Genomic DNA, 17,409 nt, shown 5'->3' with positions numbered 1-17,409 from the left:
TGTTAACTGTAAACATTCAGACATGACCTTGTGGGCTGGTCTGTTGGTTAAACGTCTCACTGCAGAGCAGAAGAGGACAAAGGCTGATTTTTAAACCTTTGCTGATTGTAATGAAGGTCTTCATTACATGTAGGAAGACAGTTTAAATGTTTTAATTGTTTACTTTGGCTTACCTCAGTTCTTTCCTTATAAGGGTTCTGGGAGAGACCAAATATAGAGGGGGAGCAAAGCACTGTGACTTTTAGAATTTACTAATTGGACTGATATTTATGAATATTTTTAGAAATGAAATGATTGCTATGAAATGAAGTGTTTAATATTATGTGAAGATGTATTGTCTTGTTTGTGTATATGTATTTTGTTTTATCCTGCTGTTTGGAGGCTGTGAATTGTTGCAGCCAGGGACTATAAAAGCCAGCAGGTCGCCCACATGTGGGTGTGGCTGCTGCGGGAATGCATTTTCCCCCTTTGTATGCAGGATTGTTTGTTTAAATGTTGGTGATTAAACACCTGGTTGGTCTGCACTGCATCTCTCCGCCTCAAGACTCCTCTTTTACAGCCTGCCGCTAAGGGTCACACTGACAAAAATAAGATCAGGGGATAAGATGGGCTAATTATTAGCAGATCACGATCCCCCAGAATTAAGGAAACCAGCACTCAGAAAACAACTGGCTGATAAATGTATGCTATATTATACATGCATAGAATATAATGCAAACATCACCATCAGAGATGTAATACGTTTATAGCAGGTGTGCGAATGATCTAATATTCTAATATTCTATTCTTGATTGCAACCGATCCACATTGTTAGCATAAACAAAAGGCCCCAAAACCAAATTTCGTTCAGGGCCCCATCAGTCTACAAAGTCTGTAGTCTAGTCTGTAATCTTTTTTTTGTCAACCACCAAACCTTCAGGATGCAGCCCCACTGAGTGAACTGGAAACTCAGTCTCTATCTGACTATGAAGTGTCTGCAGAATTAGCAGAACATGATGCTTTGACCAAAGAGCTGGGTGGTTTTTGTGTTCAACTAAAAGTTATTTGGGAATCAATTTGAGAACGTGTCGACAGAACATTAAAAGTCTGGTTAACTCCTTAATGTCACTTTCTATTGAGACATAGAAACCCTGAGTTTCACAGTGATTGTTATAAAACATAGCTGAGTTTAACTAATGGTACCTTTTATGTCACTTCTGACCTGTTACTGTTTTGAGAAGTTCAGCAGGGAGTTTGCAGCTGAGGTCATTTTATTTCCAGTATTTTCCCCAGAAATCTTGCTCAGCCTGGCGGTCGGGGCGCCGAGGCGGTTTTCCTGTCAACTTAAAAGATGTTAAGTTGACAGGAAATATAAGAATATTAATGAATAATTATATGTTAAAGGAAAACATCACCAGTGAAATGGTATTTAAAACCACAGCTATCAAGTCTTAAAAACAATAAAATGAAAAAAATTAAATTAAAATAAATATAAATTATTTGCACTTCTGTTAAATCCAAATTAAGTCCACAAGACAGCCCACGCCTTGAGGGCCCATAAATGTTAACATTTTAACATTTTAACATAGATCATAGATATAGAAATATAACATTTATTGAGATTATCAATGCTGCTCAATTTCATTTAATGCTTTCAGCATACAGAAATTCAAAGACTTTAAATTATTTAACATTCAAATGTAAGATTTTAAGGAGCTGGAAAGTTAATTTTGTAAAAGTTCAACAAACAATCTTCATATATTGTTTGGTTACCATGGCAACAATCTGATGCGTTTTTAATGAGCGCCACAAAAACAGTTTTGGTTTTCATGTTTTTCATATTTCCACACAGCTGCAGGTAATAACTCTGATATTTGATATGGTTTGATGGATCATGTAACAGAAAAAATACCATAATAAAATAAAACCAGTGTGATGCTCGCCTCATGAGGCTCTGAGGCCAACAGGAAAGCTCTTTTACTGATGTTGCACAAAGCAGGTTTTAGTGACGTTGCTGCAGCCCAACAGAAGCTGCTGGTCAGACGTGTGCTAATGCTATCTCTCCCTCAGTACTGATTATAACATTAAAATACTTTGAACTGTTTTTCTGCTGCATAAAAATGTAATGTCAACTGTTACAAAGTTGATTTAAAAAGTTTGGGTTTGGTTAGAGTGAAATGTTGTTGCTTTAATGAAGTTTGTCTGAGATTTTCCCTCCAAAATGTCTTTTTAGGACAGAATACAGGATCTGCTGTATGTCTCTGCTGGAGATGATAAGTATGTGCTAAAACTTTTGTGGTTTTATATCTTTTTATTTCAGGACTGCATTTTAGAATATGCCTCTTATGCATCTTTTTACAATTTGAGTGATATTAATACTGTCTTAATTAATATTAAATATTCTCATTTTATTATGATGTTTATTCATCTTGTGTTTAGTGAAACGTCTTTACAATATATTCATTTATTCATTTGGTTCAGTTTGCTGGGAATTATTTAGCATTTATTGATTACAGTGATATGATTTGACATTTTTGTATTTCCAGTCACAGACTAGATAGAACTACGGTCATATAGATGGTTGAAGTAGAAGCTGATACATTAAACTTCATTGTGTGAAAAGGTTAAAGTTTATGTGTTGTTTCCATCATGAGGTGAGATTTCCCAGAGTACTGCTGGGCTTATGAAGGGCGTCTCAGAGTCTGGAGGTTCTTGTTCAGCAGAGATCTGCTCTATGGACACCGGGAACGATGCTGTGCTGCAGCAGGCAGAGATCTTGGTAAAGTTCAACTTGATGAGCTGAACCTGTAGTTACCTCACTAAGACAATCAGCTGTTTGAGGTGAATCTGAAAGTGGACAGCTGTAGATTCCATACTGTATGTATGGACATATTTTCTGATTTCTCACTCTATTTTTTCACAAGTTTGTGTTTCAAATAGAATCTAAATTGTTCTCATACTTGAACACATCAGTCTGAGTAATTCTTCAAAGTCTACCAAGAATCGGAGCTTCTTTGTTTGAATAAAACCAAATAAAACTTTCATTTTTGCACATATAAAACTCCATAGACCAAAGGAGAATCAACATGCCTCCATAGTGCAGTGATCATATCTGGCCACATGATGGAGACAAATCCATATTCTCTGGTTCAGCAACGTGTAAATTGGACTCAAACTGCTTAATTTCACCTCAAGATGTTTTTGTCAACTCCTATCAGCTTTAAACAGTTTGATTCAGATGTTCACCACCACACATTTAGAGTTAAGATTTTTAAACATATATATGTTGACATAATGCAGTATGCACCTCCACGGGCTACAGCTTTGTAGTTTCTTTAGTTGAAATAAGAAACAGAAAGAACTCTGAAAGGAAGCCTTTCAATCATTATATGGGAAAGAAAGCTTGTCCTAATCAAAGCCCATCAAATATATTCTATGCTTTTCACGACCAACATGAGTATCTCAGTTGTTAAACAATGAAATACATCATACATATGAATATTGTCATAAGTTTAACAACTCTTGACAGGTTTTATTGTCAGTATAGTTGAGCTTTGTCTGACTTTATCTACATTTATACCATCCATCCATTTTCTGATCACCCTTCTCCCTAACGAGTTCGGGAGGTGCTGGTGCCCATCTCCAGCAGCGTTTCAGGCGTGAGGCTGGGTACACCCTGGACAGGTCGCCAGTCTGTCGCAGGGCAACACAAAGACAATCAGAACCATGCACACATACACTCACCTAGGGAGAATCCTGAAAGACCAATTAACCTGACAGTCATGTTTTTGGACTGTGGGAGGAAGCCGGAGAACCCGGAGAGAACCCATCATGCACAGGGAGAACATGGAAACTCCGTGCAGAAAGACCCCCGGCCGGGAATCGAACCCAGGACCTTCTTGCTGCAAGGCAACAGTGCTAGCAACTGCACCACTGTGCAGCCCTAAATTAATACCAACTTCACTTTTTGTTTTGATTCTTTTTAATAAATGTTTGAGATTAATCTGCCAAAAGAATCTCTGGTATTTTGTGGTTCCAAAAACCATCCATCCATTTTCTAACAGCCTTGTTTCTAATGGTCAGGAGGTGTTGATTCATCTCCAGTCAACGTTTCGGACAAGAGGAACAAGGCGGGGTCACCTTGACAGGTCGCCAGTCTGTCGCAGAGCAATACGGAGACAAACAGGACAAACAAGCATCCACTCACAACTAGAGAGTATTTAGAGAGACCAATTAACCTGACAGTCATGTTTCTGGACTATGGGAGGAACCCGGAGAGAACCCATCATGCACAGGGAGAACATGCAAACTCCATGCAGAGAGACCAGGAATCGAACCCAAGACCTTCTTGCTGCAAGGCAACAGTGCTACCAATTGCACCTCTGTGCAGCCCTTTCCAAACCCAACAAAATGACAGTTTGTTGTTTTTTGGAAAACTTTTTCCAACATGTCGAGATTCAAATGTTCAGTCAGAGCAAAAGCAGCTGATGTCGTCCAGTAGGAGCAGAGATTCCTGCCAGAGGACGATACTGCCAAGACTCTGGACCCTATGAGATACTAAACAACCACAATACCATCCATCCAAACCTCTTCCACCTTTCTTTACAATCTCTTTGCTCTCCAGTCTCATCTGGGCCGTGTGAATTTTATCAAGAAAACTAAATTCACAACATGTTCACTGCTTCCAGGCTGCAGGAACTTCAGTTCTGATGGTTCTGACCTGTCTGGTGGTTCTGAACAGTAACTGCTGTCTCCAGCAGTCCTAGTCAAAGTCTCCAGCTGCTTCTTCAGGACTCTGGTCCCTTATCATCCTGAACCTCCTGATCTGGTTCCTCTTCTTCCTCACTCATTACATCACATTAACCTTTGACCTTCTAATCAGCCAATTATCTCTATTGATCACCACCAATCATCCGACTGAAAAAAATCCAGTATTTACACCACTGACCTTTGACCTGGAGATTAACCCGTTTCTTCACCAGAATGACTCGTTTCCTGATGGAGACTCTGCAGGTGTAGATCCCGCTGTCTGCCATTGAGGGACGGTCCAGAGTCAGACTGAGGTCTTTAGTCTTCAGTGGGTCGTCATCCATCCTGGTTCTGCTGGTCAGGTTCTGTTCTTCAGGATCATCAGAACCGTTTGGATACACATGGACCGTCTTGTTCTCTCCGTTCCTCCACTCCACTCTAGCGTCTCTAGGCAGGTAGATTTTGGGTTTGCAGGGCAGCAGGACAGATTTAACCCCTGAATCAACTTTCAGTGAAGCTGAGAGACACAGAGGACAAGATGAGAGAGAAAGAGAGACAGAAACAAAGAGAGAAAGACAGACAGAGTTCCTCCTGGACCAGGATGGACCCATCAGGTCAGAGACCATGAAGGTATTTCTAGTGAAAATGTTTCCTTATAACTGAGACGTTCAAGTCAGAGAGAAAAATCCCACAGCAGAGTTTCATCTCTAAGACAGTTTGGGGGGGATGTAACTGTTCTGAAGGCAGAACTGAATTGTAGGTTCTGGTTCTGCTCTACAACCAGAACCAGAACCAATCATGGAGAAGCAGCATACAGCTTCTATGCACTATAAATCTGGAACAAACATTCAGAAAACTGAAAAACAGTTGAAACACTGAGCAGCTGCTGGTTCTGGTTCTGTTCATGATGTTTCTAACTACGCTGCATTTGATCTGAACATGAATTGAACAGAAAGATTTTAACTGATGAGAAGATGAACCGTTGACCTCTGACCTTTTAGGACAGGTAACATGACCTCTCACAACATTCTGGGTCAGAAACATTCAGACTCACCTGGCCGGAAATAATATTTAAAATGATATAAAGCGCCTGCAGAGACGATGAGAACCAGAACCAACAGAACCAGCAGAGCTTTGGCCCAAGATGGAAAGGGTTCTGTGGAAAAACAGAGAAATATTAAACTGACTCTGACCTTTTTCAGCAGCTCTGACCTCTGAGCTGATTCCCTGGACTGACCTTTGACATTTTTCAGAACCACCGTGTGTCTCAGGACGTCCTGGCCTCTGTAGACGGTGCAGACGTAGCGTCCATCGTCTCCGTCTCTGGGATTCCTCAGGGTCAGGCTGACGTCTCCGGTCCTCAGGAAATCTTTCTTCATCTCTGTTCGGTTCCGGTAAAGTTTGTCCTGGTTTCTTTGGTTGCTGCTTGAGTGAACCATCATAAATTCTGGTTCTGAACGGGTCCACTCCACTGATGTGTCCTCAGGAAGTTGGGATGATGTTGCGCAGGGCAGAACGACAGAATCTGACCCTATAGTGACCTTGACCTCCTGCTGATCAACTGAGAGGAAATAAAGAACAAAATGAGCAGAAACATTTGGATCATTTTCTGTTTTCATGTCGTCATTCAGTTTCTGTCTGCAGGGAGAAAAATCATTTAATGATCAACATAAAATCAGAAACTTGAATCCATCAGTGGTTCATGTGACAGTTATTGATCCATCAGAGGGTTTGATCTATACATAGCAGATCTATAACCTGTTTGTTCTGTGGAGGCTGAAGACGAAAAACACAAATACTAAATATTCCTGGAAATTCATCCTGTAAATGTTCAGTTTATACAGTTGATCATCAGAACATAAATAATAATGTTAAAAGTAAAAAAGGTGATAAATCATGTTTTATAATCTCAATAAATATAAAGTCTTTTTAAGAAGTCATAAAATGATGCTGAATATTTATCTAATTCATTTTATATTGTTATTTACATGAATAAAACTGCTGTCATTAAAGAGTCGACTGCTTTACTGTCAAAGTCTAAAATAGTGACTGAAGTCAATAATGGAGACTTAAAGAAACATGAAATATTAATGAAATCATTTCCATTTTGTTATGAATTAACAGCAGAGTTCTAGGTTATAAATCTGTTTCCATAGTAACTCAGATTATAGAGATTATTGTATTAATAATTTAATTATAGAAATAATCTTTTCATCCATTTCCTGGTTATAATGAGTTATTATGGGGATAGTCTCCATGGTTACAGGAACTATGAACAATTATTAATTTTCTCATTTCATCAAATTCATTTATAGATTAGAACTTTATTTTATGAATAAAGTTCATAGTTTGTTATGATTGTGCTGCTTGTTTATCTGACCTTTGACCTTTATCAGCAGCTTTGACCTCTGACCTGATCCTCTGGACTGACCATATTTCAGAACCACGGTGTGTCTCAGGACGTCCTGGCCTCTGTAGACGGTGCAGACGTAGCGTCCATCGTCTCTGTGTGTGGGATACATGAGGGTCAGGCTGACGTCTCCAGTCCCCAGGAAATCTTTCTTCATCTCTGTTCGGTGGCGGTAAAATCTGTCCTGCTGGGCGTAGTGTTTACTTGTGTTAGGAAACACATGAATGAACATGGAACGAGGTTCTGAACGGGTCCACTCCACTGATGTGTCCTCAGGAAGCTGGGATGATGTTGTGCAGGGCAGGACAACAGAATCTGACCCTTCAGTGACCTTGACCTCCAGCTGATAAGCTGAGAGGAAATAAAGAACAAAATGAACAGAAACAGTTTGGATCATTTTCTGTTTTCATGTCGTCATTCAGTTTCTGTCTGCGGGGAGAAAAATCATTTAATGATCAACATAAAATCTGAAACTTTGATCCATCAGTGGTTCATGTTACAGTTATTGATCCATCAGAGGTTTTGATCTATACATAGCAGATCTATAACCTGTTTGTTCTGTGGAGGCTGAAGATGAAAAACACAAATACTAAATATTCCTGGAAATTCATCCTGTAAATGTTCAGTTTATGCAGTTGATCATCAGAACATAAATAATAATGTTAAAAGTAAAAAAGGTGATAAATCATGTTTTATAATCTCAATAAATATAAAGTCTTTTTAAGAAGTTATAGAATGGTGCTGAATATTTATCTAAATCATTTTATATTTTATTTATATTATTATTTATATGAATAAAGCTGCTGTCATTAAAGAGTCGACTGCTTTACTGTTAAAGACTAAAATAGTGACTGAAGTCAATTATGGAGACTTAAAGAAACATGAAATATTAATGAAATCATTTCCATTTTGTTATGAATTAACAGCAGAGTTCTAGGTTATAAATCTGTTTCCATAGTAACTCAGATTATAGAAATTATTGTATTAATAATTTAATTATAGAAATAATCTATTCATCCATTTCTTGGTTATAATGAGTTATTATGGGAATGGTCTCCATGGTTTCAGGAACTATGAACAATTATTTTTTCATTTCAACAAATTCATTCATTTATAGAACTTTAAAATAGGGAGTGCAGCTTGTTTATCTGACCTTTGACCTTCAGGTGAATCTGTTTCAGGTTCCGTTCTTCTCTTTCATCAGAGATGCTGCAGCTGTAGTTTCCTCCATCAGACTGCTGAGGTTTCCTCAGAGTCAGGCTGAAGTCTCCAGAATCCAGAGCGTCAGGATTCATGGAGGTGTCTCTGAAACGGTCTCTGAACGCTGGTTTTGAAGATCATCACTGTTTTCTCTCCGTAGGTGAACGGAGTTCGGACTGAGATAACTGCGAGTCCAGATGAGTAACGGCTCATCAGGTGTAAAACCAAAGTAAATGCAGGGCAGCAGGACAGACTCCGCCCCCTGATTCACCTCCACCACTCCTCCCAGAGCATGCTGGGAAACTGAGGACACAAGACGAAATAATGATCAGTTATTCACTAATGATGAAAGATTTCAGTCTGTCTGCTAAACAGCTCAGTGATACTGAACTCTTATCTGATCACATAACTCACATTAAGCAATATGTCATAAAACTGATAAAAGTGCATTAAAATAACTTAAAAATGTAAAACCTGAAAGATTGAAACAGATGAAACTCAAAAAGCATGAATGTGTTTTTTAGAGTTGCTGTTTGTGGTTATTAGCAGAAATCCTGCTGTCAGTTTTCAGGTTGTTTTATCTCTTGTACAGATTTGATGAAAAAGATTTTAGTTTTAGTATCTTGGTGATTGTTGGGGCAGATTTTGTTTCTGTGACTTTATGAAAAACTAAAATTCTTCAAACTATATTTTTCTGTGATTTCTGGTTCTGATTCTTTATAGTTATAAAATGTAAACCTTCCAGTAACTTTCAGTCACTTTCTGCTGTGAAAAAGATGCGTCTTTGTTGATCAAACAACAATTTGGACATTTCTGTATATTCTACATATTTTATTACTTCAATAGAACCTCATTGTGAGCCGTCGTCTCAAAAGGATTTATACACAACTACAATCTTAACACAGATGTCTAAAAATTTAATTCTAGTCATAAATACAGTCCAGATGTTTGTTAAAGGATCCAGGATTAGTTGAACATGTTGGCCTCAGTATGTTGCAATTTTCCGACTGACTAAAGAATTGCTGTTTGATACAAAAACTCATAATTTCATTCTGAATATCATCAATAGATCAGATTTGTTTTTATGAAACCAGTAAACCAGTAAACCAGAACCCAACGGAACCTGATTCTCCTTTAATGGTCAGACCATCATCATGCATCAGCAGCAGAACATTATGACCACCAACCTGAGACTGAGGTGAATTCAGGAGAAATAAACTACAAACTACAACCACCAGGCGGCCATCTTGGATTCAAATGAACATTTATGTGAAAAATTGAAGACTTGAAGGAAAACCAGAACCTTCAACATCTGCAAACATTCATCACTGGTTTCTGAGGTTAATGTTTCTGGGAGCTAAAGTCCAGATTACTGGTCTGTATGGTCTCAGTGGTTCTGAAGCTGACAGAACTACAACCTGATAGAAAATATCAGAACCAGATCAGCTGCTGAACCCAAGCCAGAGAAATTAGATACAGACAGGAAACAGCAAAGTGGAGACACAGGTTGGATGGAAGAGACCAGAATCCAACCAGGAACAATAAACCAGTGAGATCTACTGGGAGGACTGGTGAGAGACGAGTCGCTGGAACCAGAACCATCAACCAGCTGAGGTCACCAAGGGTCGGTTATAAGAAGAATGGACCAGAACCAAGAAGCTCTGAGTCTGATCAGCAGCTTACAGAGACTGGAGAGGATGAGGAGCAGATAGAGGAAGGTGATCTTACCGAGCAGGAGGATGATCATCATCATCATCATCATCATCATCATCATCATCATCATCTTCCTCTCAGAACAGAGAGTCGTCCATCGGATCCCAGCAGCGGATCACCTCTGACACCAGATCATCGTTTCTACTGGAACCAGCAGAGACACGCAGGAAGAAACTCCACTGCTGATTGGCTGATTCAGACGCTGCTGAACCGGTTCTGATCCAGTTCTGAGGAAAGGCGGGACCTTCAGTTTCCTCATTCAGCCATGGAGCTGTGAGTAGGTTGAAGGTCAGGAGCTTCAGTTTCTTCAGTTTTGTTGGAGTTCAATCATTTCTGTCTCTGTGATCCTCCAGGTCCGTTTACCAGTTTCAGGACCGACCAGAACCCTGAGAAATAATGAGATTTGGTTTTATAAAAACACGCTGCTGAAAATGATCAGGCGTTACAAGCCATAATGTGATCCAAACGGATCAGAACCAGAGTTACATCCAGCCTGGGAAACATTTAGCAAACCTGATGGATGAAACCGAGTCCATCTGCCTTCAGCTCCTCTATTGGCCAATAAAGCTTCAGAACCAACATCACTGGGTCAGACGTAGTGAGGCGTTTACGTCTCGGTTCTTTACAGGCCACAGAACAAAACTAACTTCATCCCAGTCGTGTTACTAACTCACCTGATCCTCCTTCACTACTGAACATAAACTTCTTTAACCTTTGTCTCTTTTAGCCTGGAGGCTTTAAGATGTTCAAATAGTTTGTCTCAAACGTTTCCAACGACAGTTAAAAACCTGCAGAGTTACAAACAGGTTTTAACTTGCTGCAGCCGTTCACTGGAAGATGTTTATCAGTTTCTGTCTCTGCTGTGCAGGAATGTTTCCTCCTTCCTCAGTTTGGGTCGAGGTTCATCTGTCACACAGACGGCCTCACTTTTAACTCTACAATATTTTAATTTAATGTCTGTGCTGCATTTTCTAACAAACTGCTTCTGATAAAGCTTAAAATGTGACATTTTAGAGATTGATTTGCTCTCTGTTGGTGCCTGGTTCTGGTTCTGATCAGGACTGTAATGAAGAGGCCTTCATTACTGAATTAATTTATTCAATGTATTGTATCGCACTGTAAAAACATTTGCACTTTCTCACTATGCACTTATTTAGCACTGCACTTTTAAAATAGATCTATAAATTAACATTTTGCACTCAGGAAGTTTTAATTGTATTTATTGAGTATTTTAGGGATTGGTGTGTAGCCTTTGTTCTGGGCTCTGCACAGCTGCTCCTCATTGGCCAGTGGAGGTGGTTAACTGTGAAGAGAGGAGAATTGATACTCAGAGCAATGAGCTATTGGTGGATAAAACTAAATAAATGATGTGCATAATTTATTAGGTATGGAATGTGCTAATATAGTGACTCACCTGTCTTTTTATGTGTTCTCTCAGGATGTTTGGACAAATATTGTCCTAAGGGGCTGGACAATGATATAGGTCCTGGGAGAGACCATTGAGAAGAATGGGAGAGGGGTGTATTGTTTTATGGTGTACTGTTTTATGGTGTTTTAGTAAGGGTAAGGATAAAAAAAAAAAATATTTATAAAAAGGAAGTTGATGTGGTTGTGGTTAAATGTTTTTATTCAATTAAGGGGAACAGGGTAAGATGGGATTATCTTATGAATTTTCAGATTGTTTTAACTGTCACAGCTGGGACTATTTAAGATTGTAATTTTCACCTGTGAGAGATATTGAGACATTGAGATGTTTGTAAGACCAAGAGTGTGACATTGTTTGTGATGCTGGGAGGAATAAACCTGCTGTTCCACCTAAACTCTGCCTGATATCATCAATCTGCACTGAAAAATCCAGCCGTAAAAGGCCAACCTGTTACAAGGACAGATCGATGGTTTTCCAGCCTGTCAGCTCTGCAACCTCCAGTTCTTCATCCACCAGTTCAATCAGTTTGAACATTCATTTATAACCTGAGAAGCAAACAGAGGAAACGGTTTCATTAGTGCAGATTAGGAGAAGATTAAAGGTAAAATAATAATGAACAACATCTAAAAATGAAACATTACTGTGTAAAAGTTTTAAAGCCGTCAGTTTGTTTTGTTTCCCTCCAAAGATTCAAAATTGGTGTAAAAACGTCTTTTGACTGTGATCAGCTTTACAGGAACATTATTATCTCCTCTGCATCTCCACTGTATTGATCCAGATATTAATCATTTGTTGATGATCTGGGCAGAAGAAAAAGACCCAGAAAGGAGGAAATAGTTTTTATCATCCAGTAACTTGTGGATGTTTGTTGTTAAAGTTTCAGTCAGTCGGATCCATCCAGTCGTCTTTCACTACATGACCGACTTCAGTTCCTGATCCTGCTTAAAATAGTTTTTGTTTACTTTTCTAAATAAAAAACAAATGATTAATAAATTACAAACATTTCAGAATAATTCAAGAACCCTGGCAGGAAGGTCAAAGGTCACCATAGACATTAATTAGCATTAGCATAGCTAACAACATTCAGCTGCTACACATTTAATTATCCTTTTAGCTCTGATGCTAAATTATGGCCAGAAAGTTCATTTAAAAGTAAAATAATAATAATAATAACAATAACAATAACAATAAAGAATCTGAAACATAGTTCACAACATTTTTTAAAGTTTAACATTTTCCTAAATGGCAAAAATTTCAAAACTTTTTCAGTTTCTAATCTTTTTTTTTCATTTGTATTTTTACTATGGTTTGCTTTTTCACAATTTAGTAAAAATATCCTGTTGTTAAAGATATTTATACCAATTTGTTATACTATACGTGTATTATTATTATTGTTATTATTATTATTATTAGTTAAGGAGGAATATTTAAGATATATATGTAAAAATCATCTTTAAATGTGAAATGGCCTTTTCCTTTTGTTTTGGATGTTTTTGTGTTATATACAAATTTTTTTTGTTAAATAATTTTATCAAAGTTGTTTTTGGTTCTAAAATAATTATATCATGCCAGGTATTATCAGAGTTACTGCCAGCGAACAGCGCGGTGTTCCCGACTCCCAGAAAAACACGGTGTTTTGTCAGGAACAAGTTGAAATATTTTTCATGAGATTTTTGGGGCAACATGTGGATTTTTAGCATGAATTGACGCAGGATAGGGCTTTCCATGTGGAATGAACCTCTCTTTCTGTCTTCTGCTCATTTGTTACTTTTAAAAAGTTCACTCAGCCTCAGTTTGAGGGGAAGATACTGGGTCATTTTTGCAATTTGTGTTTTTTTTTTTTTCTGTTTTTCTAGGTTTCTGACTCGGTTCTGTTCCTGCTCTGCAAATGAAAGCAGTGAAAATCTTACTGAAGTTGTTGAATCAGATTATTGAGATCATCACCTCTAAGAGTTCTTCATGGTGTGAAATGCTGGTTGCTCAACAAAATTACCAGAGGGTTTTATGGGTTCTTTCCAGAAAGTGATCATGAAATCTGTTTTTCCAGATTCCCAGAACGAATCATTGACGTCAACAACAAACAACCTGCAGCAACAAGACAAAAGCACAAGTTCAGAGAGTCGACCTGAAATCAACAGAGCTGGATTTAACAGCCGCCCTGATCCGCCTTTCAGCTTTACCATCTGATCCGTCTCAACTCCCAGAATGCACCTGGTTAACACTTCAACATGGTGGCACCGGGTCCAGTTCTGGTTCTGCCCTCTGACCTCTTGGCCTCCTCCGGCCTGCACAGGTAGAGATAGGCCTGGTTCTGGAGCCACAGTGATGCTGATCGGTGATATAAACTGGATTCTGATCCGAATCCTGAGACGGATTCAAGCTGCAGCTTCAACATCAGAACCAGATGAAGTTTCTTCTTCACTAAAGAACATTTCAGTTTGAGTCTCTGAATGTAGGAAATGATTTCATGAACACAAGAGAGTCAGAGAGAACCGGGTCAGAGAGAGAACCGGGTCAGAGACAAAACCGGGTCAGAGACAGAACCGGGTCAGAGACAAAACCGGGTCAGAAAGAACCGGGTCAGAGAGAGAACCGGATAAGAGAGAGAACCGGGTCAGAGAGAGAACCGGGTCAGAGAGAGAACCGGGTCAGAGAGAGAACCGGATAAGAGAGAGAACCGGGTCAGAGAGAGAACCGGGTCAGAGAGAGAACCGGATCAGAGATCGGTTGTTAATTGTTATTAAAATACTTTTATGAATTGATAATCATTTCAGTTTCAGATGAGTGAAATTTAATTTGCTGCTTTTTTTTTTTCTCTCTCCCCTATTGAATCTTCCCATTTAAAAAGCCTCCCTGACATGTGCTTCACACATTCCTCAAGCAGGTCTTGAACTCAGACCCATCAGAACCACAAGCCATGTCTTTATGCAGTGCACCAACCAAGCACCGACCCTTTGATTTGCTCGAACTTCTACAAGTACCTCAAAGTCAGTCTTCCATATTAAACTTTAAAACTCTAGCTGTCACTCTGGATACAGAATGTGTTTCACACCACAAGCAGGTCTTGTACTCAGACCCATCGGAACCGAAACCCAGTCTATATGCAGTGAGCCACTCAACCACAAGCCAACCTTGCTCCTCCAACTTCTATAAAGTCAGTCTTCCATGTGAAATTTTAAATTCATGCCTTGAGCATCAACATATGTTTCTCAAATTGGGTAAGATTGTGTGGTCTACAGGTGAAGGCATTACAATTCAAGGACAAGGGTTCAAATCCTGGAAAGTAAAGGGATAGCTTGAGATAGGAGGTTAAATTTATCTATCGCTCCTCTGGCAATATTTCTACTCCTTGCTGTAGTACATTTTTACACAGACTGTAGTTGAAGATTTCCCAAACTGCCATTTCAACCCACAGCACTTTATTGTCTGGGCCAACCAAACTGAAAGCTGTCTACTTTTGTCTTTGAAGACGATCAAAAACCTAAAGGGAAGCTTAAAAATTGAATAACCTTGTTGCTTCATATCAATAAAGTTGTCAGGACAACTTCCTGCTCCCAGGACTTGAACCTGCGAGATCCCAGTCCCTTTCTTTCTGTTCTGTTCTCTGTTTGCATACAGAGAGGCGATGCTGAAGAAAGCAGGGAAAGTTGAGCCAAAAGGTAGGAAGAGTGTAATAAAACAGCGGATAACGGCTGCCGTTCCAGTGTACACAGTCAAAAACCTGATCTGCCAGTTGAATCTTAAAGCCTGTGAACGTCTTTCAGAAATGTAGAGCAACTCATCGGCCTGGCTCCTAATTTTGTGCATCGTTCCCTAGATGGTCTCTTTCCCCATCGGTCCGACAAGCTTTAACTTGAGGCGGCTAAACAGAACTACTAATTTTGCAACTAAGTTACGAGCGTAGTGGGAAGCCCTCTTGGGCTCTGCTCGTATAGCGGTGCAACAGTGGAGGCAGGTCAGGAAGTCATAGACTAACAGGAAACTGATCCACTGAATAAAGGCCTCTTGCTTTATTTATAAATTTAGATTTGTCATTTGAAAGAACAATGGTCGGAAAAAGCCTCTGTTACTCACCAGGGTAAAATTACTCATTGCTGTTTTATAATTCTGCACACATGATATTGTACTTTAGTGAAATCACAGTTTCACCACTTTTTAAGAATCAGCAGGATTCCAGCCCTGCCCTGCACCTCTAATCAAATATGCATGATTCACCAGTGACCACCAGTGGAAAACATTTAACACTATTAACAGTCATCCCATCGAGTTCAAACTGATGTTAGGCCAGTCAGAGTTCAGTTTTTGGTCACTTTAGTGTTTCAGATTGTCTAACATTGTTGAAATTTCATGTCTTGTTTTAGTTCAGGAAACTGTTGCTCTGAAAATATCTCTACCGATGTAGAGAGGCCTTCAGTGACAATGGCACAAACAAATATAAACATGTTTTCCTGTCACAATCCTTCTCATAATGAACCTTATGACCTCTGTCCACTTTCTGCACGACAGTAAAGCGGGCAGATATAAATAGACCAGGCCATTAAAATGGAGGCCCCTGATTGGTCCGCTCTCCCACCTTTCAGATGCAGAGCTGTTGTGCCTCTTCCACACAGAAAGAGACTCGAACCCGCGCATCAAGTGGAAGAAGAAGACAAAAGATGTCTCCTTCGTCTACTTTGAAGGAAGCTTCAGAGGTTCGTTTTAATCCCAGCTGCGTCCCACTCATACATCAGATAAGCTGATTTAATCATCAACTACTGATGAAGGTCAGTGGTGTGGTGGAAGGTTAACCTTCCATCTTTAAGTCTGAATTGTAATGAACACAAGCTCTCAGCAGGCAGATCCTGTTAATGATTGTCTTTGACCTATTGCCACCTCCTCCACTTCATTAGCCAGTTGTGGCTCTTGCTTCATTAAGAAGCATGTTTATTTGAGCTTCAGCTCTGAATGCTAACACTATGAAACTGGCAAGTTAAGTTAGTATCATTGATGCAAATCCACTCATCATACCCAACTTTTCTGCAAATTGGACCAAATCCTCTGTTCTGTTCTCAGTTTCAGAACCTCTACAACTTTAGGTTTCGATTTTAGTTGGACGATTACGCTTTAGTTGGGATTCACTGAGAAAACATCCCTTCAGTTCAATATCACTTCACTTGTTTTGACTTAAAACCAGCTCTGAGTAAAGTTGACTGCAGCTGAATTTGCTACTGTGGGGGAAAAAAATTAAAAATTGCAAAGTCTTTCTTCTGCAACATTCTCAGCTTTCAAGACCTTCCAACATTCCTCCCAGGTCCCTTCGAAGGCCGAGCAACCATGGTCAGGACAACGGTGACCCTGCACAGAGTGACCCAGCACAGAGTGACCCTGCACAGAGTGACCCTGCACAGAGTGACCCAGCAGAGAGTGACCCTGCACAGAGTGACCCAGCACAGAGTGACCCAGGAGGACGCCGGAGAGCACCGCTGCGAGATCAGCGCGTCCCTGGACACGGTCAGCCTGGGCGAGACCAATGTGACCCTCAACGTCTTGGGTAAGGAACAAACATAAACTGATTTTTGTTTTTTGTTTTTGGACAAACCAAAGTTCTGACTCACCCTTTCTTACTTTGTCACCCAGTGCCACTGCAAACTCCCACATGTGAAGTCCCTGCCTCGGTGGTGACGGGCTCGGCGGTCCAGCTGCGCTGTCGGGACCAGCAGAGCGTCCCACCCGCCGCGCACTCCTGGTTCAAGGACAACAAGTCAATCAGCAAGCCTCGTCACGCCAACGCGACCCATCTAATCAACTCCCACACGGGAATACTGGTGAGGCCGCATGCAGATGAGGGGAGAAACAGAAGGTGGCTCGAGCGTTTATCTTACTAAACTGAGGTTAAAGACAGTTTATCATATGCAGGATTTTAAATGTTTTCAAATCCAGACATCTATATAAA

General features: G+C 39.7%; 1 protein-coding gene and 1 long non-coding RNA gene across 2 annotated transcripts in view; both read right to left on the bottom strand.

The window, feature by feature from the left end:
- The window catches only part of LOC129353783 (NLR family CARD domain-containing protein 3-like), a 109,013-nt gene that overhangs the window by 6,630 nt on the left and 84,974 nt on the right, over positions 1–17,409 (bottom strand). Inside the window, 5 exon segments of the mRNA XM_055023227.1 lie at positions 4,928–5,245; positions 5,783–5,884; positions 5,966–6,289; positions 8,292–8,460; positions 8,463–8,641. Coding sequence (XP_054879202.1) covers positions 4,928–5,245; positions 5,783–5,884; positions 5,966–6,289; positions 8,292–8,460; positions 8,463–8,641 — 1,092 coding nt within the window.
- Positions 11,934–13,763, bottom strand: LOC129353786 (uncharacterized). The gene is made up of 3 exons (XR_008605080.1): positions 13,658–13,763; positions 13,422–13,562; positions 11,934–12,022 (listed from the first exon to the last, which is right to left on the bottom strand). It is a non-coding gene; the product is annotated as an uncharacterized LOC129353786 (long non-coding RNA).

Source organism: Poeciliopsis prolifica, unplaced genomic scaffold, assembly GCF_027474105.1.
Source record: "Poeciliopsis prolifica strain line A6 unplaced genomic scaffold, Auburn_PproV2 SCAFFOLD097, whole genome shotgun sequence".
NCBI lineage: Eukaryota > Metazoa > Chordata > Actinopteri > Cyprinodontiformes > Poeciliidae > Poeciliopsis > Poeciliopsis prolifica.
The sequence above is the reverse complement of the archived record's forward strand: the minus strand, read 5'-3'. Positions and strand labels throughout refer to the sequence as shown.